The following is a 26,177-nucleotide window of genomic DNA, read 5'->3' on the forward strand; positions in this document are numbered from 1 at the left end:
TTCTAGTCACCCCTAAAACACTGCTCTTAGCCAGAGGGAAAGCTGTGTTTTGCATCCAGTGGTGATGTAAAGCATAATCTCTTGTAGTGACAGAGAGATACAGGTGAATTTAATATATTGTGATACACAAAATTTCTAACAATACAGGGGACTAAATAAACTAGTGAAAGGCTCGATAAATTTCTTTGATTACTGACAATAAAGCAACACCTCAAACTTTAAACTGTCAGCAACTTTAAGTGATCTATTCACAGCACACTGTAATGTTACTGAATAATTATATACAAAATATAGTCACCATTTTTAAGTGTGAGAAATTTCAAATGATTAAAAATTAGAACAGAAAAAGATCTACAACATCAAAGAGGGAAAAAGGTGCCTTTTTAAACATCATTTTTTATGAAAAACAGAGATATTTACCTATGTTGTGTATTGCTACCTAGAACTTCAGAAACTGCTGGTTATGCCACAACAGGATTCCTTTCTTGAAATGTTAAACTAACAGAGATATAAAAAATATTAAGATAAACCAAGTATGAGTGAATGGGAAAGAAATCCTCAAAACCACACACAGAGTGAAACAGCTGCATTTTGTTTAACCAGAAGTTAATCCACTATGAGAGAAGTAAGCAAGATTTATCTTTATATCTGCCAGAGATTATTAAACATTTAAATATTCATTTTACTTCTTTAAATAGGGATTGTTGCTGCATTACAAAATGTCACTGGATGCTCCCCAAATATTATTAAGAAAGCATGTATAATTTAGAAAAAAGTATCACCGCATTAGATTTCTTTGAGCAACTTTTAAGGAAGGTACACTGTTTAGTAACTCAGACTCCCTAATTTACTTTAGATCACATAAGAATTAGCTAGGTGGTGGACTTTTGCCAGTACTTACATCATAAAACCACCCCCTGCCTGGGTGTGATTGGAATTCTTTGCCTAAGAATGACCCTGAATTTAAAAAGGCAGTTGTAGGTTCTGTCTGAGGAACCCATAAAGTTATAAGAAGTTTGGAGAGCAAAAGTTTGCACATCTAGCACAGGCTAAAGCTGCTAATTCTTTACTTTCATGACTTCCATTTCTTCCTAAAGAAAACAAGAACAACAAAGATAGCTATGCTGCATCTAAATGACCTTTCTTTATCACTCTGTACTTTGTCTGCTTAATACACTGAGTACATCCTTCACACTGACTGTTATTCCCTTCCACCCAATGCTGACAGAAACCGGAGTGGAAGCAGCAGATTTCTCAGGAAGGGTCCCCAAGCCCTGAGCCATTTTAGGGACACCACTACCACCCCCAACATACCATCAACCCTGCTTCTGGAAGAGCAGGAACAGAAATGGCATTTACTGGTGGATTCCCCAATGGTGTTTCTACCAGCCTATTGGCTTTTTTTTTTTTTTTTAATAATTTCTCACCTACCTGAAAGCTTTGGAGAACTGTTACAGGAATTCACTAGAAAGGGAAGGGAGAGGAGAAAACAGATAGACATGACATACAGATACTTCTTCCATAGCCTCTCCATCCATCCTCTGTACAACTTTATTAAATTATGTATGTTTTGCTCTGCCTTGGAGCTTCCACCACTGCAAGGGACAGTAGAGAACCTGGCTCTACAGGGTTATTAAGAACATTTTTATTTTTTATAAAACCAGGGAAATCCCAAAGGCTTTCCATGGATATATTTGGGATAACAGCTGTAGTTTCCCATTTTTTTCATGCATCCCCATTTGCCACTGTCTCTCTGCACAAGCTGGGTCCATGTGGAATCTGCCAGCTTGCTACCCCCAGTCTTTTGGAGAGTTTCTTTGTAATTCCTTTCGCCTTAAGCTGCTTTGCCTGTGTTCACCTACCCCCTGGGGCTCACAGAGCACAAGCAGCCTCCTTCAGAGACCAGTGCCTACATTATTCCAAAGACTGCCTGAAGAGAAACGTTCATGCAGTAAGCCTGTATCACCCAGAGCACAAGCACATTCCTTCCATGACATACTGGGCTCTGGATTCAAAAAATTTAGAGCTAGTTATACATGCTCCAGAAGCCTTCACCTACCAATCCCAAACATGCTTGGAAGTGCATAAAACTGATGTGAAACTTCCACTTCTGACCTGCTCAAGAAGCCAGCATTATTCTTTACAGACTGTCCACACCTAGTCACTCTAGTGTCCCCAGAAACTAGTTTAATTTTTTTGTTTGTTCATTAAGGAGATGTTTTAATTGAAGGATGAATGAGATGAACTGAAGTTAGCTAGAAAACACATTTCAATGGACAACAATGCTTACAACACAGAGCTTATAAACTAAAAAAACAGAGAACCAGAATGCAAACACTGAGCAATCACAAAGCAAAAGAATTTTTATTCTGAGCAAATAAAAGAAATGCTGGAGCATAAGGCCTTCATTAACTAAACATTGTCTGTCAAAGTAAAATGCTGCTGAAACCTAGCAAGGCACTCCTAGCAAGGAAGAGTGGGTTATTGCTTTTTGCCCACATCAATCCATCTGAATTTGTGCAGCAAAAATTGCAGTTAAAGGCGCTGAAGTTTAATTCAGCACATCTCAGCAACGAAGGAGGGGAAAGCTGTTTCAAAAGTCCCTCAAAAACTTTTCTAGTGTAACATCCGTAAGGAAGCTACAATCAGGAACTAGTCAATTATTAAAAGTACCACTAAAATAATATGTTAAAAGGCTAAGATAGCACTGACAGCTTTTAGAGCAGGTTGTACATAAAGCCCTGAAGAAATCACTCAGTTATACATATTTGCTCTTTTCACATGAAAAAGTCTATAAATTATTCCATGAATACGTACAGGAATGCAAGGAACAGAGTTGCAGGACACTAACAAATAATCAGTAGCAAACCCCAGGAACCCCCTCATTCTAAACGGCAACAACGCCCTGCAACCAACAACTTGGGGCAAAACTGACAAACACTTGCCATGATTTTGGGAGCAAAGAGCTGCTTGGAGTTCTTAGCCAGCACAAAGTGTATTACCAATTACTCCCCAGCAACGTTTTAAGCCTGGCAGTGGTAACAGTGATAGAAAAGCAGTTACCCCGTGGCGATACCCAATCAGAAAGCAGGTCACATCTCGTTAGCTGTATCATATACATTAAACGTCACAGATTCTCCATGGCTTAGCTGACAATTCAGGCATGTGTGTTTTATTTTATGATAACCTCATGTTATCTTAAAGAATCACAATACAACAAACAGATCAACCAGAGACCCTTCACCATGCTTTATGGCATGAACCTGGCAGATATTTGTCACTATTTAAAGCCATTTACTATAAAAGATACATACTTTTAAAAAGTATTCTCAGGGCACCACTAATAAACTACTATGAAAAATTGCAGCACCAAGAATGTTTGCTGCACAAACACAGACACATGGACAGAAATGCAGCCTGATTCACTTTCACTTCAGCAGACTTGAAAAGTGTGCTTTATTTAACCATGTAAGTAACAAGATGCAGCCCCCTTTTTTTTTTTTTTTTTAATGACAAAAGCATTTCCCTGTCCCATTCAGTATATTCTTTGTACTGGCTGATCTGGATTTTGAAGCCAGGGTGTATAAACCACTAACACATTATACAAAGCATAACCAACAGTGAAGGTAGTTTACATTACTGGGTACTTTTGACAGCTATACGATAAAGTAGTGAACTGACCATCTCTCTTGCTAAAAGCAACAGCATTCTAAATGTAAACACAAATTTCTTTTGTCGGTCGTCCCAAACATTTAAGACTACTTTAAGAGTAGCCCAGGAATAAGTTTTTAAAACTCCGCTCCTCTTTTCAGTTATCATCCATTTTTCATTTTAACGAGTTTACAAAACAAAAGCAGAGAAATGTTCGTCTCTCCCCCTAAACCTGCAACATTCCAGAATTAATTTTGTGCAAAAGCCGAAGCAATACTTTGCAATATTATAGCTGTAAATGCCAGCAGGACAGATCCTGAGCAAACAACACACTAAGGCAAAGAAATTTCCTGAGACCAGTATTATAATCAATCCTGAAGTGCTGTACTGTAATTTCATGATTTCAGCCTAAGCTGGTATCTCCTCAAAGAGTTGCTCTGCGTGGAAACATAATGAGGGATTACCCAATTAAACTGCTAAATTAATTAGGGTTCATGCCTGCATATACTGTACTGTCTTAGTGGGACGCTTCAGCTGGAATTCGGGCTGAAACCTACCACGGTCCATGCACAGGAAAACAAGGCTGGGGGACTTACCTCCGTCCGCGACTGCAGCCTCTTGTTCATTTCATATATTCGGTACTCTGGTTGCACCATGTATGGTGTGTGTCTCCTATAAAATGGGCCAAAAGGAGAAGAATAGAAAGGGTCATGTGGTGTGCTGGACATCTTGCCTGCTTGCAGAGATTCAAGCTACACAGAGTATCATCAACATCCATACAGAGCACATGGGCTGTGTGTTCTTCACAGTACAAAGTAGCGGCGCGCACACACACACACACACATCCAGGCTGCACGCACTGGCTGGGGACTGCTGTGGGAGCCCGCTCCGGCGGAGACGGGCGGGGGAGTGGGGGGAGCGGGAGCGCACAGGCTCCAGACACGGAGAGGGAGGCTGGATAGCTTCAGGCACCGCCGCTCGGTTTTAAAGCAGCAGTTTCTGGAGGGGTCATTTCCTGTCCGCGCTGCCGACTAGTTCAGAAATGCCATCCCCCCTCTCCGCCTGGCAGAGGTGCGGGTTGGGGTTCGCTGTCCCCCCGCAGGCCCCGCCGGAGCCACGGCGGGCTCGTTAGCATATAGGTGGTTTAAAAGCTGCCTGAGCCAATCACCCCGCGGGTAATGTCAGAAATGTGATTACTACAAAATACATAAACACAGGCCACGGCCATCCCGCCGCGGGCAGCCGGCGCTTCCCCCGCGCCCGACGGCTCCCGCTGCCCGCCCGGGGCGGCCGTGCCGCGCTGCCCGGGGCAGGGGGGCCGCACCCGGGGCACGGCAGGGAGGGCGGCCGGCACAAAGAAATAACCCCGCACGCCACACTTCACACAATGGAGAGCGCTCGGATGCCAGCCGCAGAAACCTCCCGCAAAATGGGAAAGCACAAAGGGGCGGGTGGCAGAGCGGGACCCCCGGACAAGCACCGGCAGTGCCCTTTGGCGTGGGTCAGCCGTACACAAATGGGTCATTTTAGACTCCGCTGTCCGGCGTAAAGGCGTCGGCAGCTAGGTGGGAGACTGCTCCCAGTTTTTAGGATCACTGCTGGGCATAAATCCAGTAGCGGTTAGAAAGCGTTGCCAGTGAATATCTAACATTGGGAAGGGGGGTCCCGCGGGAGGAGGGGAGAGCAAGGGGAGGAGATCACCCTGTGGAAGTGAGGGATGAACTTTATCTGTTGAATCATACTTGCAGGAAAGTGCTGGGAGCGGACACCACGTGAACGAAAAGTCCTCAAAATATAGAATAAACAAAATGGGCTCATCTGCTCAATGGGTAAATGCCAGGTCTAGGAGGAGAGCCTTCAAATTACCTGTACGAAAAAGTCCTCGAAGCACAGACTCTGTCCTCATACACAGCTGTAAAGTATCAGGCATTATTTACAGTACGGAATAAATGTAAAAACAACAATAAACAGCGCTGAATTAATCTCTCATGTAAATTCATTCAAGCAAATGGAACCACTCTAGGAACAGATTTAGTTAACTAATATGATTAAGAGAATAACAATCAGCTGCAGCCACAACGGTTCTCAGTCAGGATGCTCTGCATGAACGCTGCGGGATCACCCATTTCGCAGATGAGGAAATCAAGGCATGCGTCATTACTTTTTCTAAATTTTTGTAATAATCCCGAAAAATATTTGAGCATGATATGGCTTTACCCACTGTCAAAATTTTAATTCAAATCTGACTGAATGTTGGAATATTTTGAGACATATTTGAAAAATTCTAGTTTTCACAGGCATTTGGCTAATTCTGGAAAGTCTGACCTCTCTTTTCAGGATAAAATATGAAAGTTCATACTTTATACTCTACTGACCACTGATCTGGATCATAATTTATCTTTGCCCTACCAGTAGTTGTTTAGCAAAACTATTTCTGTATGTTCTTATGGAATAACAGTTTCCATAAGAAGTGACGTATTGAGCTGTTTTTATAGACTTCCCACAGCTTCTGTCACTAAACACAGAGACAACAGATAATACATGAGGAATGTCACTTCTCTCTTTAAGAGCACCCCAGCTATGCAGCAATGCTATACTGCCAGTCCAGTACCATCAGTGGAGGTGCTGAGTTTAATAAATACCATGTGGAATGTTTGGTTCAATATTGCTGCAGAGACTGTGACATTGCTCTGCCAGGGTTCCCTGGCCCCATGAAAAGCCTGTAACGTGGCTACACACCTAGGAGAAAACTTCCCTGCATCCACCTTGTACTCTAACAGATCCCAACAAGACTATCTTAAAACCTAAAACCAAAACAGCCAGAAAAAATAGAATTACAGGACTAATAAACACAATATTTATAGCCAAAGTGTGACATACTTTAAAAAATTAAAAAAAAAACCAACCAGAAATCTACCAAGTTACAGATTTTACTTTCTTCGCGAAGCAAATCTGAAATAAAACATATTTAACCAAGAAAGGACACACTGTTTTCTGTAATTAAAATGGTGGAATTTTGCATAGGTTGAAAGCTATTTCTGTTTTAAGGACTTTTTGATTAAGCTAAAATTCACTGTTTCCCTGAAGTTAAACATAGCATTTATATTAGTATTCTTATTTTGGCTGAGGTGGGGGAAAAGGAAGGAGCAGTAGGATTTGCTTTCATGATTAGGAATCCTGGATACTCCCCTCAACCCCCTTATAAGAGCTTCTGTGTACAGGTCTAGCACAAAGCAAAAATATGCAGTGATATTTTAATAATTCCCATTGATTAACTGGCAAATTATCCCACACCTACAGCCCACCAGCAAGAACCAAGTCCCAGGGTAGGAGCCTGCTAATTACAGGCTCCGGCAGCTCTTCCAGTTGCCTGTTATCATCTAGAGTAGTGTGATGCGCAGAACAGTAAAACAGAAGGCAGAATCAAAGGAACATAAAGTTACAGGGATCCTGACAGTGTCATCTCGATTCCCACTTGGATCTTCCGCCTTTTAAGTTTTGTGTGTGCTCTGGGGGCGTGGGTTAGTGGGCGTGCAGCTGGCCCCATTGCCTGGGCTGCTCCAAACCCCCTGCACCACTGGCATCAAGCTGCTACCCAAAGTGGCTCAGGGGTCGAGGGCAAATGTCTGACCCAACATTTAGGGCAGTCAATAAATTCCTTAATCTGGAAAACAAGTTTAATGTGAGCAGAGGAAAAAAAGAGGTGGAGGAAAACAAGAGGAAGAGACTAGTCTTCCCAAATCTGAAAATGAATCTCCTCCTGTGGCTGTGCCTATGCCTGGCTACCAGCAGATGAGGAAATAGTGTGTGCAGAGCTGTCTTTACATGGGTGTATGCACGTGCAAATACTGCTGCACCTCAAAGTGGCGAGACTTACTCCAGCACCTGGAGGCCAGAAAGGAAGGACTGGGACTTGTCCTTGGTTCCCCAGTCCCCAGACCTGCACACTGCATTGGCTTACCCCAACCCTGCCTGGATGCTGCACACAAACACAAAACAAGACACCAGAGCAGAGAGAGGCCACCAGAGCAGAGGGACACAGGCTCGTGATTCCTGTCTGGGTGGACGTGTGCCATCAGACCCCACCAGCAGACACAGAGCCATGTTTTGTGTCCCCCTGGCGAGGCACTAACCACCACACAGCCCCTTGGCACCCCAGAGGAGGCATGGGATAATCTGGCTGCTGTCTGGGTGCTGGATTGCCCTCTCCTGGGCAGAAACAGAAGGACCCACTCAAGTCAAGGACTCACAGTGTGACAGCTCTGGAGGACAATTTCCCTTCATTTCAGGAGAAAGCATGGCTGTGGTGGAGCAGAAGGGTGCATGTCCTCTGCCTCTGCACCCACCTTTAGTGCCTGTGAGTAGCCAAGTTGCACTACAGTAGGAGCAAAAACCAACAGGAGAAACTTCCAAGACAAAAGCAGGGAGCCAGAAAGGGTGAACCAGAGCAGTTTGTTCATTTGTCCAAGCAGGAGCACCTGGCACAGGGGGTCCCGCACAGCCTGCACTGGGAGGGCTCCTGTGCTGCCACTGCCACACCATGCCACAGACAGCCCTGTGGCACAGCCCTGCCGAAAGCACCACGTGCGGCTGAGGCACAGCCCTCGCTTTGCCGCGCTGACAATCCAAGCAGCTCTGAAGGCTGCACTATTTTTAATAACCGCTTAGTAATAATAATAATGCAAAAAGTGATACAGCTGTAAATAGGTGTAATTGCTGCATTTATCCCTAGTGTGTGTTGACTGTTCAGTCTCTGTCAGAAATCAGGTTTACAAGGATACATTTAAGGTGTTTTGAAGCTTTTGAAAGACAGTAGAGACTGATCTTAGTTAAAGACACATAGCTTATGAAGAGATAAAAACTACAGGTACTTGAATATTGAGAATGCTCAAGTAAACATGATTTGTTTTTTGAAAACTAACAACACTACGTTTTCAAACTATCCTTTGTTTGTACAAAAGCCAGATAGCACTGAAGACTTCTGATGGAGTCGCCTTAGGTAAAAGAACAAAACTGTTTTCCTGTGGATGCTCAAGAGTGACTAAATGAAATATGCTTATCAAAAGCTGGGATGCACAATGAAGAGCCACCAGCAATACCCAACCATCTGTAATACATACTCAACTGCAGAGCTCAAACACAGGATTTTGACAGGCTTCAGGTTACTTCCATTCATTTCTACAGCTATAGAATAGAGTGTATCAGATGCTTGGAATTTATAGGAAAACTAGAAGCTGTAATTTGTTTGCATTAAATATTAATACCTTGGAATAAAAATATATTCCAGAAAACAATGCCCTTTCACAGATAATTTGTGGACAGGAAACCAAATAAATCTGTTCTAGCCATTGTTAAAAATATTGACTGAGCTCAGTGTACACTTCCAGACTTTTTTCCAGGTAGATTATTTTTTATTATTGTTGTGATAATTTTCATTTTCTGACATTAATGAATGACATGATTATTTTTATCAGGAGGGTTTTTAAAAAATCCATAAGTGGGGCCCACCAAAACTATTGTGTTTCACAGTTTATAATGGCAAGAAGGGTTCACATCTTTTAAATGCTTCAGGATTTTTGCAAACTCAAGCCCACCTTGCATAAATTACATATAATTATAACTCAATACAAATGAAGATTCTAAGAATTCTCTTCCCCTGTTTAATCCTAGTAAATTAGAGTTACAGCTCCAGCACTCACTAGTGATGCTAGAAGTACTTCTAAATTTATGATAACACAGAAGGGATTTTAAATATTTTTAGTTCTTCAGTATACACAACATCTTTGTCCTCCATCAAAATGGATATTTAATTTTGTCTGGAAACTTTATGAATGCTCAGCTGAAAGCAGTCTTTGAGGAGCCTGCCCATGCCTGACTGAGCAATTTGTCTGCTTTACTCATCCAGTACCTGCACAGCACCTGAAGGACACAGAGCCACAGAGCAGGGGAAGTAAATGTGGAATAAATTTGAAGTGATGAAAATCTTATCTTGATGTTAACATTGATTGGCCTTCTAAACCCACCAAGAGGTAGCAGAAAAACTGACTTACCATCTCTCTAATTAAGCTGTGGTAAACCAAAGCTGTGTTTTAAGTGTCCTCTCTGTGCCACTGCAGAGGGAGACTGGTCTGTAGGAGCTCCCAGCTGCAGTCCAGCTGCTCAGTTCACAGGAGACTCATGCTTTAAGCCTGAGTGGCTTCATTTTGTTCCTCACCATGCTGTCAGTGCAACACCTGAGTGGACTTGGGCAGCCTCCGTCTACCCTGCATCACACCTGGGCACTGTAACTACAAAGTACTTTGTGACCATGTGAGAGGGACTACTGTTAGGGGAAATAGGTGCTGGGAGGAGAGGATGAGGTCTCAAGTGTGACATATTCAGCCCTTGGCCTCCAGGGGAGCTTCTCGGGGCTGCAGCAGCCTCAGGAGACCAAGGAATATCTGCCCATTGACAGCATCTACCACACTAGTAAAACAGCAAAGAGATTTAATATAGCTTGGTTTTGTTGAGTCTCTGAGGACGCCATGAAGGCTGCTTTCGAGAATCCAGCAGCTTCAAGAACACTAATGTCTTGTTTCGTTCCATCTCCCCACTTTCTTTCATATTGCACATACTTGCCCACAGCTCCTCTTGAAGCAGAATTCCTTTCCCATGAATCATACCTGCCTTGATAGCTTCCCACCCTACATAATTTGGTTTCCCCTTCCCCACCCCCTGCCTGGGGATACATGCTGCTGAAGTTTGGGTGGATTATCACTGGAGACTGATGCTGGGAAGGGTTGTTTGAAGCAACTGAGATTCTCCACTCAAAGTGCTCAGCAAGTTTTGTTGAGTGTGTTTTCCCTGAAGAAAGTATGAAGAAGTGATGCTGAGGATGGTGAATTTAGAGCAGTCAAACAGGGGAAAGAAAGGGATGAAATTCGTGTAATTTGCCTTTGGCAGCCATCTCCCAGTGGCTGAGGAAGAAAACAGCCTTCAGCAGCAGAGAAGACAGTGCTGCAGTTTATAGCATTGGCAGACAGCCAAAAAAAAATCTCTAAAGAAGTGGTGGGGGAGGCTACAGGAGCAGACTATGGTCTGGGAGGCTGACCCTCTAGCAAAAAACCAGACAGGTCAGGAGAGAGGAAAGGGCCTGAAGCATCTGAGCCCCTTTCTGATATACTAGTTTCCCTTACAGACGAGCTAAATATGAATTAAATGCATGTGGCACAGTCACTCAGCTTTAATGTATTATGCAATTTTTTATTCCAAATTTCTTTAGTCTATCTCAGTCCAAAGCAAGAATCATTTTAACTACCCCTCAATATAGTAAGAAATAAACAACACTAACTAGACTTCAACATACTCGTTAAGCAACCCTTCCTCCCTAACGTGGGTCTTAGAACAGATATGTGAATATGAAAAAGGGATGCTCATTTTGGCTAGTGATTCACCTGACATATTCATTCTGGGTGGCTTTTCCTACCTGGAAAAGCTTAGTATTCCTTCTCCATAACCAACTCCACCATACTGATTTACCTGTTACACACCTCACCGACTGCTCAACTTTCAGCATATTTCAATTAGTTGAAAGATTACTTTTTAAAGGACTCAACTGGGAGCACTCAGCTTTGGAGGCATTTCTGTTGAGTGCTAATTAGCAACTAGCTGACTGTCAACTTTTCTTCTTCGAAGAGAGGGTAGGGTTGGTGATTCCCATCTGAATTACCTGGCAATCAAATACATGTTGAAATTTATTCATTAACTTATAATAATCATCCCTAGCTTCTTTGGCAATTTTCATCTTCAAAGCACTTTATAAACATTCATAGAGACACTGTGGTGATTAGCACTATGACAAAACTGTGCAACTTTCTGCATAGGGGTCTCTCTCCCTATTTTACAGGTGTGGAAGGTAAGGGAAGGTTGAATGACTGAGGAAGTCAATGGCAGAAACGTAGTTATACCTCAGGAAATTATGACTTAAGGATTTGCCTTTGGATCTTGCACAGCAGAGATGTACATACTAAGCAGAACAAGTCAGGGATGTACAGGAGAACTGGTGCGAAAGGGAATGATGCATGGAGAAATTATGTGCCTGGTACCAAGGTGGGATTAATTTATGACTGATTTGGAACTTGTAACTATGCCTTTACCATGTAACTGAAACATGGTCCCACCAAATCCTGGACTGCATTCAGCATGTTGTTTTGAACCAATTGTCATGCCTTACTACAAAACATGCAGTGCCACTCTGTTTTATTTATTCAGTTATTTTAACACAAAGTCCCAACCAATTGTATAAAGAAATGTATGTTGAAAAAATATTATTTACTACACAGATTTTTTTCACTCTTTTAGTTCATGTTTCTAATTTATACTCCATTTTTTGTAAAGATTTGATCATAAGCGTTTCGATCTTAATTTGATCTTAGACCTTTGTGCTTGGAAAACACAAGCCAAAACTTACCAGGAAATGAAAGCATGCAGAATACAATTCATTGAGATTCTGGATATCACTGTTTCAGGTACTCTCTCCACTATTTTAGGCTGTACACTCAATATGTAAAAAATGCAATCTGTTACTTGTATGCATATTTTGCAGACACAACATATTTTTTTAATTTGGCCTTTAAAATTTAAGTACATGTTATCATTTTAAGTTTTATAATTTGAAATGTTACCATGCTCTGCAGTGCTTGAATTTTGCCAAGGCCTTGTACGACTGCATAAATATGAGTGAAATAACCAGGAGTTTTGCTTGGAAAATCTGATTATGCTGCAAGAGCAAAATGTTCCAGCTCATGAAGACGAAAGACTGGCTGTGCCTCTCCTTTAAGTGAATAATGAGTTTGCACAGAAAAACAGAGTCTAAGGAAAATATATAAAGATATATAAAAATATATAAAGATGAGCACATCTTTATCTCCTCTATCTCATAGATTCTGTTCTTTCTTCATCTCATACCTTCCAGGTATGCTACCCAGTTACGTATATCTAAACAATGACCAAAGAAGTGAACACGTATCTAATTCAGCATTTAAAACACACCAGATGCATCTTAAACAAGTCTGGCATGCACATATTGCAGAGTGCATGGAAAGATGCTGACATCTCTGGAGAAGCAGCAGATTTGAGCTCCCTCTGATTTGAAACTTGGCCCACATCAGGAGCTGCTGTCTCTCATGGAGACAGGACACCACCAACCAGCTACTCAATGGCAGCAGATGCATCTCCCAGCTTCAACTCTCGTTGCTAGCTTTGATTTCTGATTCTAAGTGTGCATTCTGCTCTCTGCTGTCTGCTGTCTGCTGTCTTCCCAGCAGCATCCCATTGCATGGATTCTGCAGCCATGCCAGGGTGCCTTTTATACTGGTGTATTAAAACCCCACAGTTTTAACAACACAATGTTTTGTGCATGAAGTACAACAGCTTGTGGAATTCCTGTACATTTGCCATATCTCCTTGCTTGTGGAGTTTGAAGTTTGAAGGTTATTGATTAGAAAGCTTTGTTTCTAATTAGACAAACAGAAAAAACCTCCAGAACCCTTTATTTTTGCTTGACACTCTACCCAAGGAACTGGCACAACACTCTTGTCTGTAGCATGCCTTCTTAAGTGCAACTATCCCAGTAAATATTGCCTGGATTTCAACATCTGGTTCACATTAAATAAAACTACAGATGTGAATCCAATAAAGGTAGAAATTTTGGAGAGAAGATAAAAGTCTTTAAATTAGCCATCAGGACATTTGTGTTAATTTGCAAAGGCAAAAAAGCAAGTACAATTATCACAGGACCTGCATGTCTTAGCTAGAGTGGGTAGCACAACAATGCCCATTATTTTAAATACAACTAATCCTTAACATGATATGAAATTCTGGACTGAATTCGGGCATTAAGATTCTAAGTCACAATATTCTAGTTTCTTGCATTTTTAAACTGGTAATCTTAAGATTTGAGGAGAAGAATAAATGAAAGTGTGTGAGAAGGGACATTTAGTCAGCTAAAGTATTACGAGCATAATGAGGACAATTACAGGGCTGTTTCACATTAACAGCATGAGCACTGAAAATTTCCTAAGTCTTCATGCAACCTTTGTATTTCATGTATATACATATGTTATAATTGCACCCTAGTTAGTCAGATGCATTGCACAGAGATCAAAACAAAGGAGGTGTTCGCACACCTGGAGTTAAGTCTGCCCTGAAATATGCCATTGAAAAAACCCAAACATTTAAACCATTTCACATTTTGATTAACTGAGTTTACATTTTCAGAACTTCTTTGCATTATGGACCAGACCAAAGTGTTTGCCAGACATAGCTAAGCTCACTTAGGTTTTTCTAGTGAAGTAATAAAAAGAACAATGGGATGGGAGTGTCAGGATGAGTACGTGACCAGTGCGTGCAGTCAAGTTCATGGAGGGACATATTCATGGGTTGTGTCCTTGCTGCTACTATTCCCTTTGCAGGGTAGGTAGTTTGTATATGATCTGCAGTCACACCTCCATTTGGCAGCTGAGGGTTCTCTATGTAGTTTTAGGGAGCACATCTGATGGCAAATAAGTCAAAAGTAAAAATAGTCACCCCAAGACATAGTTGTTTTAAGTATTCTATACTTAAACTTCATTTTTATTAACTTGTACAGAGGAAATATTTTAAAATCAAGTTCTGTTGTTGAAAACTTATCCAGACTAATTTCTGTATGTTTACTGCTTTTACCTCTTTCACTCTTCCCAGAAGGTCTTAGTTGTAACTATATGTGCTATGGCACAATTTTAAGCATTTGACACTTTTGAAATTCTAAAATTCAAATTCTAATTAATGTCCTTGATTCAAAACAATCAAATTGAGTCACTGGAAAAATCTTTAGAGAAAAAGTAGGCGTTTACAAAGACAGAGGTTACATTTGGCATAGTCTCAGTGTGGCAACAAGGCTGTAATATAAAAAGGAGAGACCCCTTTGCCTCATCTTCCAAAGTTTTTATTTACATGTATTTGGGGTTGTCATGCATCTCTCACAAACATTCTTCAAAGAGACTGCTCGTTATGATGAAGAGTTAAGAGGTGAGACTGAGTTGGGAGACTGGAATAGCTGAGTGACTGTACTAGTTATTTCTTACATTTTTTAGAGGGTGTGGTGCTAAATGAATTTTAACAACCCAAAATTTAAGTTAATGGTGTTTCTTGAAAGAAACTGGGAGCATATATCATGCATACAGCTTGACATAATATATTACTAATTTCAGAATGTCATTTCCGTAGGCATATTTTGTGCAAATCATATTCCGCCATTCCTACACATATCATAAGGGCATGGGATCAGTGGAATCTGGTGGTGTGTATCAAGGCAGACACACTCTCCAGTGTGTTTGTGACACTGATTGCCCAGCTGTTCAGACTGATGTCCCTAAACTTTCACATGTCAGTTCATGAAGCCAGGTCTTCTTCTGCCGGCAGTGAGGTAAAGGGGCAGGCAGCACATCCCAACACCCAGTTAGAGCATCACTGCAAGGCTCACCCATGGGATCCTATCCTGCAATGTAGACATAATCTTCATCATACATCGGTTAATACTCGTTAGCAATGGACCACAGTTAGGGATGGGCTATTTTACAAAGGCTGGAAAGTATAGTTCAGTTCAGCCAAAGGCAAAGACAGAAAAATGCTTATTTTGCTAAATCCTAATGAAGCTTCTTCTTCATCATAATCATCATCATCCTGTGCAGGGGCAAGCATCATCATTCTCCCAATACAAACTCACCTTTTTCATCTGTTCCATTTAATTCTCAATTTTCATTTCCCTCTAATAGTCCGTTCCTTGCAACTTATCCTGAACCAAAATACGTTCTATCTTCCCTTCAATTTCAGATATTTCTGAAACACCTACTAACTCTTCCCCTGCCACTGTTTTTAGACCTCTCCTCCTACCCAACATCTACTCTGTTTCAACACTATTCCTCCATCCTTCATCAACATTTACTCATCTTTCTTTATCCCCTTGACAAGTCTCAGCACTTCTGGCAAAATGCTGGGGGAAGCTGCAGCACACAAACCTTGTTTGGTCACAGCAGCCCAATGATGTATTGTGCGTCATCAGTCCCACAGAAACCCTGAAGGACATAAATATGGTAATGGCAGCCAGCCCAGAAGAAGCTATCAGATCTGTTGATATTCTGCCAGGGTTTTGTGGGAGACCAGGAAAGGTAACGGAGAGTACATGAGAAATCAGAGAGATAAGAAACTTGGAATCATATGGAAATCAGTGGAAAGGGAAAAAGCGTTGGCCTTTATGGTTTTGTTTAGGTTTTTGAAAAGGCAGTGATTTAAGATGGAATATTTTTATTTTATAGGAAAGCAAAGTGCTGGAGGTTAAAGTTTGATACCAGGTTCACTGTCAATTTGAAGATATACTGAAAGTTTACTCTACTGCTACTGTGATCAATCATCTGCATTTAGGTCACAGTTCCTTGAAATATTATTCAAGACTTGGACATAGCCAGAGGAAAGAGAGGAGGGAATGGTGTCCACAACAGGATCTATGTGGCTTGTAGTCATCCCCATTTAACCCAGAGTTATGTCCATTCAGGTGTTCAACCAACTCCCACTCTGCTGTTAAGCTAAGTAGGTTACAGGCTTCTGTTTCTCACTAATACAAAAGCTTAGTGGTGGTGTGGGGGACATGCCCCATCTTGTGTATTGTTCCTTCATGAGAATTGATCCTAATTTTAGAACCCTTTAATAATTCACAAATAATGCCCTGGATTTTTATTTTATTTTTACTCTTTAATCAGTGATTGAAAATCTTACATTCAAAAAGTTCATTTAACAATATTGCCCAAACTAACCTAGAGACACACATGCAGATAGCTCAGATGAGTTTCAGACAAACATCTGAAGTTTTGAATTGTAATTTGAGCTTAAAATCCTGCCTTTTCAGATTTCCTATTCTTGGTGAAAACTGGACAAAGAAATACCAAAATAAAATGGGGACACTTTGTCAAGTAATTAAAACCACATGAGATCGCATAGTTGAGAAAAATACGTGGCATAAGAAAGTTTTCTGTTGACTGTTGCAAGGCATCAGTTACTTCTGATTCCAAGTACATGTCTCAGCTGTCCTAAGCCCACTTTAAGGAGCAGGTTTATATGGGATGTTTCTTATGGCCAGGCTGCAAGGTCTTGCTTCATCTGCAGGAGATCAAATACCAGATAATTGCAAAGCAGGAGAGGACAGGCCCCAATGCGGTTTCAGTTTGCTCTGATCCAGGCTAGCTGCTGCACAAGACAGGACACGTTCTGCTGGTCAGCTTAGACACGCTGTATTTACAACTGTCATTTTATACAGGTAATCATTAATTTTACACTGTCACTCATTTTCACAATTCTGGGTCTTTTATTTTCCCATTTATTTTTTTATTTTCTGCAGCAAATGATATGTGTATTTTACAGACAGCAGTTGGTGTTTTAACTACTCATAATTCAGTTTTGAGGGTTATGAACCTTTAATAAATCACATCTTCTGGAGCAATATTCAAATTCAGACATTTAATCCTGTGTTATTGAAAGTTAGTCTCCATTACACTGTGCAGTATATTCCAGGTAAATGCACTATGTGTTGCCTGATTGACTTTAGCACAGGTAAATGCACTATGTGTTGCCTGATTGACTTTAGCAAGTCTTTATAAGAGCATGTTTAAAAACCAGGTCAGCAATAACTTAGCCTATATCTATCTTTCTATATTACTTGGTTGTTTTTCTCTTTTCTTTTTTTTTTTTTTTTAATCTGACCAGCAGAAACCTGGTGTCCTCATCTCAGCCAGCTGTCATTATCCCTTGGACATTGAATCCTGCTGCTTCTTCTGTGTTCTATATTTGACTCTGCGACTTCTCCCGAGGGAAGAGCAGAGCAATGTCTTCTTAAATACTAAGCTATAATGTCGTGTTTATGGCACACTCCTAGGAGCTGTGAACCCCTTAAGCAGAAGAGGGGAAAAAAAGTTACATTTCCCACTTTGTAAGCCAGAGCAATTGAATAAACAACGGGTGGAGGCAGCACCATTCCATATTTATGTGGAGACAGTGGGATAGTGAAACACATATGAAGAGAGTGTTGAATGTAATAATCAAAACCAACATTGGCATACAATAGACCACCCAAAACACAGCTGTAACAGTTTTTCAGCTCTGCCATGGAAACAATGAATAGAAACAACAAGCAGAATAGTTTTGAAAATAGCATTTCTACATTTCAAAGTAGAATCTTAAACTTTGAACCAACTGGGATAGTATTTAGAATCTTTTTGCAGATATAACTTTTGCTGTGTGAGGTTAGCTGTGCTAACAGCACTGGGGAGGCATAGACCCTAACACAGTGATAGGTTCTGTGTCCTGTGTAGGAGGTAGGTATGTCACAGAAGCTGCTGTAACTGGATATTTCGTGGTATTTAAAGAATTGCATTCAGAGGTAATTGCTGTCAATACTTAATAAGAACAACCATTATTTTATATCATACAGGCATTATTAAATTTAAAAAATAGATTTAAATAGTTTTGAAGTCTTTTCCATTTTCATTCTGCTCAAGAAATTATGAGCTACCTGGAAGCAAAAACACTTTATTCCAAATCTGTGAAATTATGACCAGAGTAATTTAGCAGAATTTCCCTTACAAGCCCTTGGTGTGCCAACCTTTGGTGTGCCAACCTATGGTTTGGCAGATGTGCACTAAGAAAAGTCCAGTTAATCTGCAGCCTGGAGTGATCATTGTTTAGATTTCCAGGGAGCCTCTGCAAGACTGACCATGATCCTGTGGGGTGGCTTGTGGGGCCGCCTCCTTTCTGCTGATGCTGAGTGTCAGTACTCAGGATTTTCTTATCATAGGGGAAGGTTCTTCAGTCTATGTGGGAACTTTGCCAGCCCTGTCATATAATATTCACTACACTTTATCCCAAAGCTGCCTGAATAAGAAATTATCTTTTTTCTCATGACCTCTTCTAGAAACTTCACCAGTAGAATACGCCTCCCAAATGGAGGCACCTATTTTTATGCTGACAAATTCCTCTGCTATATAATAGGGCATAAGTGCTTCTGGTTTTGCATATGAGCTCCAAAACATAGCAAGAATAAGGCTAAAATTTGTGAATTTCTCAACTTCAGAGTGCCTCAGTGATTAGTTGCCCAGCTTTAAATACATAGACTTTGATTTCCCTGGGCTGTTGCTCATCAGCTGCTCCTTCAGATTTCATCTACAGTGAGAACTGTCAGTGCTTCAGATACCCATACCCTAATTTTCAGAAGCAGAGCCAAGAAATTATATTGAAGCTTAATAAAATAAAGATTTTCCCTATTCCAAGTTGAGGGAAATATTTGGAAGCATCAGGAAGAAAGACTATTACCATGGGAAATAACTGAGTGATGAAATCCTTTGCCTAAAAGTGTAAAAGCCTGAGGTGCAAGGTTCTTCTTTGAACCAAATGGTTCAAACCCAGATCTTCTCAGTATTGGTTGCATAGAGTAGTAGCATATCTTTCTCTTATTTAAAAAAATGCTTTCCCAGTTGAAGTGAGACTTTCCATCCAAAGCAACGGTGAATCTAATCCTATTTTAAAAGGTTTTGATATGGCAGCACTTTCCTCTGACCCCTTTCTTCTCTCCTGCTCTCCCCAAAACTTTTGACAAAAACAATTAAAACCTAAACTAGTTTTTACTTTAAGCTTGACAGATGAAAAAGTACTTTCAGAAGGTGGTTATCACACAGAAAAAAGAAAGAAGTTCTCTTAAGTTTGGTGAGCCATATAACCACTAAAGACTATCGGCCATCTTCCTGCTGTCCTTTTGCTCTGCAAGAAGAGAGCACTGAGTACCAATTAACTTTGGCAAGTCATAATGCTGGGGGAAGGGTTCCTAATGCCAACTTTATTTATTAAAAATCAACATTGGTTCTTTGAAAATCTTCCAGCCTCAGCCCCACATGAAGTAGAGACTCAAGGGAAAACTAGGCTGCAGAGAAGGATCTTAAATCCCAGCCTTAGTGGAGCTACTGTGAAAACAGGCAGAGTTTAACAACTCAAGGGCGTTCAAGCTGTTTTCCACATTTAAAGACATTTAATGGTGTTCTAATGGGAAAAAAATGTAAAATACTGTTATGTGGTGTGACTTGTAAGGCCTATGTGTGGCACTACGACATTTAGGGACAACAGCACTGAAGAAAAGAAAAATTATATGGTAAATTAGGCTTCTTTCTGTAGTAATAGAAGTCTGTAGCAACATAGACATGAAGAAGCACAACATTTATCCACAAATTCAAGATTTAATAAAAATGTAAGGGCTTTTCTTCCCCTTTAAGTAGAGGGGGAAAAAAGAAAAGGCAAACTTTCTCCTAAACTTCTGTGCTTTCTCACCCCCAACATCTCAATCTCCAGTGGGCACACATAGATCATGTCTGTCTCAGAACATAAACACACAGCAGTGCAACATAAGAATCAAAATTTACAGATGAATCCAAGGAGTGAAACCAGCTAACAAATGTATCTTGTTAGACTTCTGTCAGAGAACAAGATTTTTATCAGAAATGCTGTTTTTCAGAGGATACCAGGAAAATTTTCTCTTAATAAATTTCCATCTTATTGAGAGGAGCTAAAGTTCTGCCAGTCAGAGGGAATCTCCCAAGGGTATGTCTTACGCAGCTCTCCTACCACTGGATTAGATGTATAGACACGTTTTAAAATACAGTGAGCCCAGAGTACCTCTGAAAGTGTGTTTAGGTATTAAAAACACAAAACACTGGTAGAAGTTTGCCTCATTTTGAAAAAGATTCACTGCTTTGTTTATTGCAGTCTTTTCCCCTGAATTCAGAGGAAATGAGTGTGCATAATTCCACATTCCCTGGAAGGCAAGAGGCAAACATTGGTCCAAATAGTTTGTGGTGGTGTTTTGTAATTTTCATGAATCAAAGCTTATTTTTTTTACTGCATCATCTATAATGTTTTATAAATCTCTCTCCTTTCCCTTTAAAAATATTTAGAGAAAAAAAGAACCGTGTGTCATAGGGTATTAGCTGATTAGTTCATTCAAACAGTGCTAATTATAGGTTTAATTGCTTAAATGTGAAAGTCATTTATTTAAATTAGCTGCATCAAACATACAGTATGCTCAAAACCTGAAACATTTTGGTACAGGGAACCGGAGTTATATTCTGTAAACAGCACATACAAAATATAAGATGAGAAACAATGTGCCTCTATGTACTGATCGGCAAACTCATTTAAACCCCAAACTCCCTCCTCCCCTGCCTCTGGGGTCGGAAAACAGCCTCATTTGAACAATGACTAATGGAATGCACTGAAATGTGTGAGGGTTGAAAGGAGAAATACTATTCAAGCCAACAAACTCATTTCATTTGTGATTTAGAGGGGCTCTGCACCTTTCCCCTGAACTCCTTCTGAGAAAGAATGAATAGGCATCTCAAGGTTATGTAAAAATGGGTATTTCGGGTGGAAAACTGTATTGGTTTTTAAAATAATAAATGAAGAAATAAATAAAGGTTTGTTATGCCATAAAAATACCGCAGGGAAAAGATGTTTACACCACAACAAAAAGGTAGTCAGAGCTATAGTGGCTATAGCAATGACTGAAAGAGTATGCTTGTGAATTAAAAAATATGCTGTATTAAATACACAGCATGAGAACTATGATCAGAGTGCAAGAGAAGGGCTCAGATTTTTAATCTGAGAAAAAAAAAAGGAAGAAAAATCAGAGAATTTTAAAGAACAGAAAACATTAGATAATTAACACATTGAAGAATGCCTAGCTGCCAATCCCTCCATCTTCCTGTGTTGACAAAGGAATGCATATAGACATAGACATTTATTTTTTAAGAATTTTTTTTTTTTAAGGAACAAAGAGATTCAGAAGAGCTAGATTCCCCAGACATATCAGTTTTTGTGCTCTGTATCTCTGTTTGGTCTGTAATCAAGTTGTATCTGAATGTTATTGCATTTTTCTAAACCTTCAAGTTGATATTAAGCCCCAGTTTTCTCAACAACATTATGGAAGTACAAACAGCAGCAGCGGCAAAGGCTGGGGTATGCAGAAAGCTCCTCTTAATTTAATAAGGGTTTTTAAACCGAACGCTATGCACCATTGACTATGCAGGAAAGCTATTTTTTGCTGCAAAATTTCCCAGCTCATGAATATCCTTGTATGCTTCTCTGTGCACAGCCTCTCTCCGTGCCCTCTTTTCCTGCTGAGAGGGTCATATGGCCACAGGAGAGCCTGACCCCCTGTTTACATTTCACTGTGCAGATTACACAGTGAAGAATAATACTACAGCTGGTTACTGCTTACAATTATTTAATTTAAAAAAACCCCAACCAACCAGCACTTTAAAAGCAGAATTTATATAAATCCATCTGTCTCTGTGTCTCTTTCTCTTTCCCCACATGCAACTTGCTATTTATTTTTTACTTGTAAATTTGTACTCATTCATTACAAGCTTCCTTTTGGGTGGGGAGAATGTTTGTACTTTTGCTCCATGCAATGGAGCCTTAACTTGAAAAGATTACAAAGTTAATAAGGTTTGGAAAACATTATTGTCATATTTCGTATAAGCAAAGTAAGGCAGAGAGAAGGTACAATCCTAACATCATGCAGCAGTCAGTGACAGAGGAAACAGTATGCTCCCATGCATGAGGCTGAGCCAACAGTTCCATCTCTAGTTTTTAGAGACCCCTACCCTCCTAGCACACAGTGGTACCCCCATAGAGAAGCAGGTTTGAGGATGCTAAGGGAAAATGCAGTTAAGTATAATAACCCAAGCAAAAAAAAGTACCAAAAAAAGATAGTATTTCAAATTTAGAAAAAAAGTCCTGGGTAGATTTTGCTGAGATTAAATCTAAATTGAGTGGATTTCCAATGTGATCAGGGAACAGCATGTTAAGAGAGAGAGTTGGAGACATATCCTCGGGGGATTTATGTGGTTATACCTCCAGATGATCCCAGGGCAGTCGGAAAATGAGATACAAAGGGCTCTATTCTGCCCTCATTTGCACAGCACTTAACTCTGATTTTCATGCCGTTTAAACAAGAATGTCATGTAAAGTGTCTTGATCATTGAAAATGGTGCCAAATACATATTCTCCCGTCAAGATTACTGTATGCAATTCAGATCATGGGACATCTACATTTGTAGAGCTGGCCTTTAGAAAAGAGGTACAGACATTAAAATAGAGGTTGTGAGGAAGCTAATCTGAATTGGCCTGTTTCTCAATTACTTAGCCAACATAACCATGTAAATTACAGTTTCTTTAGCAGTTTTACATTTGTATTTGCCAGAGCAAACTGGTATTTATATACTAGACATACTTCATATAAATTTCAAGGACACAAAAGAAACACTCAGAATGCCATCGTTTAAGACTATCATCTAATTTGCTAACATGTAGATCTCTAGTATTGCCAGTAAGATCCAGGAAAAGGGAAGTGTCACATCTTCCATACATTATATGATATCATGGTAATATGTCTCCTCATTTTTAGGTGTTTTAAAAGCTTAGCATTTCCCGGTTACAGGGAGTTATGTTGCCCTCTGGATAAAAGATGGAGAAATACATGGCAATGCTGACTTTTTGAAGGAAAACTATTACACAATATAATAAATACATGGTATGCTAGTCTCCATTTAGCTCTGCTGTTAGATGTTGTGAACAGGCCTGTTTTATCTTATTCCCACTTTTATAATCCTCAACAACTTAAATGATTGTGGGACAGCCAGCTCAAAGGTGTTATAGTATGTTATTATACAGTCATATTTCAGTCATTGACTAATCTCCTTGTTAAACACCATATGTAAATCAAGGTGTGACACCAGCAGGTATGGTCCTGTTCTGGAGAGGGCTGTACTTTAAAAAAGCCCATCAGAATCTGTGAAGGCACATGCTACAGGCATTCTTGAAAATCATAGGCAGCCATGAATGCAAAACACAAGATGAGGTCACAAGTCTCTTTTCCACCTTTTATTGACACTTCCTCAGACTGAGATGGTATTAAATTTAAGATGCCAGGTAAAAGAGCCCAGCAGAAGAATCCATCAAGTTTGTTTGTCCAGTGTTATGCACTTGCATTACTGTCTTTAGATACTGTAAGCTGACCTGAGGGATGGGCATTACTCTAAAGTTGGCTCAGGCTCAACTTGAAATGTAGCAAAAGCCCTCATTTGCAAAGTATGAATAAGAAGCAAAGTGGGTTTCAAGGCTCAAACTCATGCTCGGAACATGTGGAGGAGCCTTTAATTATTCAAGAATCTCTTCAATACACACTTTAGTGCATTTCAGTTTATGGCTAGATTTTTAAGTAGTTTGTTGCATATTTGGCCACTAGAATCATGTTCTGTTTGGGAAATAGAAAACGATAATGCAACAGAACTCAGAACTATGTGTTACAGCATCAAAGAAGCATTTTTGTGCCCCTCCATTTTCAATCTCTATGAGTAATGCAGAAAATAGATTGTATGATGCATTATAAATTACATGATCCATCATAGTAATCATCATCACTAACCAAATTATATAGAACATAACATGAAATACTAGTAAATATTCAGCGAAAGCCAACTTTGAAATTATGAGTCATTTTATTCTAGGAGTTAGACCTAAAATAAAAGAGAAAAAAGTATCATGTAGTCTACCTATAATCAAAACAAAACACAGCATTTCTGTTATGTAAGGTCTAAAATTGAACAGCCAAAGACCTATTTTATTGCAAGATTTTGAGCAGTGTGTATACTTAAGAAACTAAAAACATGTTTGGAATAATTTATAGAGAGGTATAAAAAAGGCAAAATTACTATACTATTATTTCTTCTCTAGCCTATGGGACGAACTTTGTGGGAATGTTCAGTGAACACCCTTTTTTCCTAAGAATTCTCAATGCGCTCTTCAGACTAAAAAAATGCAGATACATGTCAAAGTAAAAATAATGCCCAATGAGAAGAGATCAGGCATTAGCTTTTCTTCACCAATCTCAATTTTCAATTTGGATTTGCTGTGAGATCTGTGGGAGAGATTAGAGGGATTCTGGCTGCAATGCTTTTCCCTGCAAGACACCTCTCTGTGTGTTATAAAATGACCAAAAGGTGGTGTAAGTTTGGAGTGAACATACAGTCTTTTCCACATATTGTCTAAGAATTTTGTAAAGAGAACATATGTCTCAATTTTTAAAAGCTTTTTCTTTTATAGAAATAGAAAAGTTGGTAAAAACCAAGGCTAGCAAGAGAGTCTAGTACTACTTTCTTAGTGAGTACTGACTTGAACATTATTAACTTACATCAAAGAAGGCTCATACCCTTAACACAATATGAAGAAAAAAGGTATCTGGCTACGCTGGCCTCATGTTTCATTGTACTATCACATCACAGGCTGCTGCACTGATAGAAAAAATCACATATCCTCTACAAAAGAAAGAAGAGAAATGTATATATAACAGTCTTTGGAAGTTCTGTAAATGCACATTAAGTGCTGACTGCATTTTGCTGGCACAATACATGCCACTCTGACAGCAAAGGCACGAAGTCATGCATCTTTAGCAAAGACAATAGAGAATACAGGATTTAAAGTTGCCATTAGGGAGCACAAGTGAATCAGGAGTAGTGCTTGTGATGGGATTTCTCTTTGAATTTTTGAAGCATGATAATGTAACCAGAGTAACAGCTATTCTCTTCAGCCACATTGAGCACAGGTAGAGTGGTCATTTCTAAAAATATAGAATCATAGAATCATTAACAGCATGCCTAACTCAATTCTTATTTCAAATACTTGTAAAAGGAAAAAAACACCCCAAAAACCTGAACATTAAAATAACTCTTGCCACTTAACAGAATTGTGCCATGGTAAGAATGTTGCTGTCACAATAAAAACTGTTTCATGCTCCCACAGTAGTTCTATAGAGGGGCATTGCTGCACCTGTATAATCCTTTGGGCTGAGAGAAAGACTAACCTTTCTGCTGTCTGCCTGCAGCCAGATGGTGGGCTCAGGGTGGGTTCCAAACAGCCAGCTTCAGACAGACAAAGGCTAAGTCTAGCTTTTTAGAAAAATGCATGAGACCTAAATATGTACATTTTCCCTCTCAAGAAGTGACACAAAACATGGATAGAAGGAGATAATTATTTGCATCCAAAATTTGCCTGTAAGGATAGAAAGTGGAGGGGAGTGGGACATGCACACACCCATGGTGACGAGGGAGATGAGGCTTGGTTTTTTTCCCCTGAAGTGGGACACAGGTCACACATTAATTAGATAAAGTCTTATGTATTGTGATTGTTTTGGTTATGTATGTAGATATATATATAGACAGATACATTTATGATCGCCAGGGGTCCCTTCCAACCCTAACAATTCTGTGATTCTGTGATATACTTAATTGAACAGGGGACATTAGAAGCCATATCACTATTTAAGGCCTCTGTGTTCCTGTAAATACAACTAAAAGCATGATCCCAGGGTTATGCAATGTATTTCAAGTACCTTGGGTGCATATGTGCTATTTCAAAAG

At 39.9% G+C, this 26,177-nt stretch overlaps 1 protein-coding gene across 12 annotated transcripts in view; it reads right to left on the reverse strand.

Annotated features, from left to right (window-relative positions):
* LDB2 (LIM domain binding 2) overlaps positions 1 to 26,177 on the reverse strand; it is a 378,538-nt gene that overhangs the window by 215,188 nt on the left and 137,173 nt on the right. For 6 of the 12 annotated variants that reach the window (XM_048304188.1, XM_048304189.1, XM_048304187.1 and 3 more), the window contains exon 3: positions 4,248 to 4,323. In XM_048304188.1, the coding sequence (XP_048160145.1) occupies positions 4,248 to 4,323 (76 nt within the window). Of the gene's footprint in view, positions 1 to 4,247; positions 4,768 to 26,177 lie in introns of those variants that run through there. The other 6 variants (XM_048304199.1, XM_048304197.1, XM_048304194.1 and 3 more) reach the window with 5 other exon arrangements.

This window comes from Corvus hawaiiensis, chromosome 5 (assembly GCF_020740725.1).
Source record: "Corvus hawaiiensis isolate bCorHaw1 chromosome 5, bCorHaw1.pri.cur, whole genome shotgun sequence".
In the NCBI taxonomy this organism is placed as follows: domain Eukaryota; kingdom Metazoa; phylum Chordata; class Aves; order Passeriformes; family Corvidae; genus Corvus; species Corvus hawaiiensis.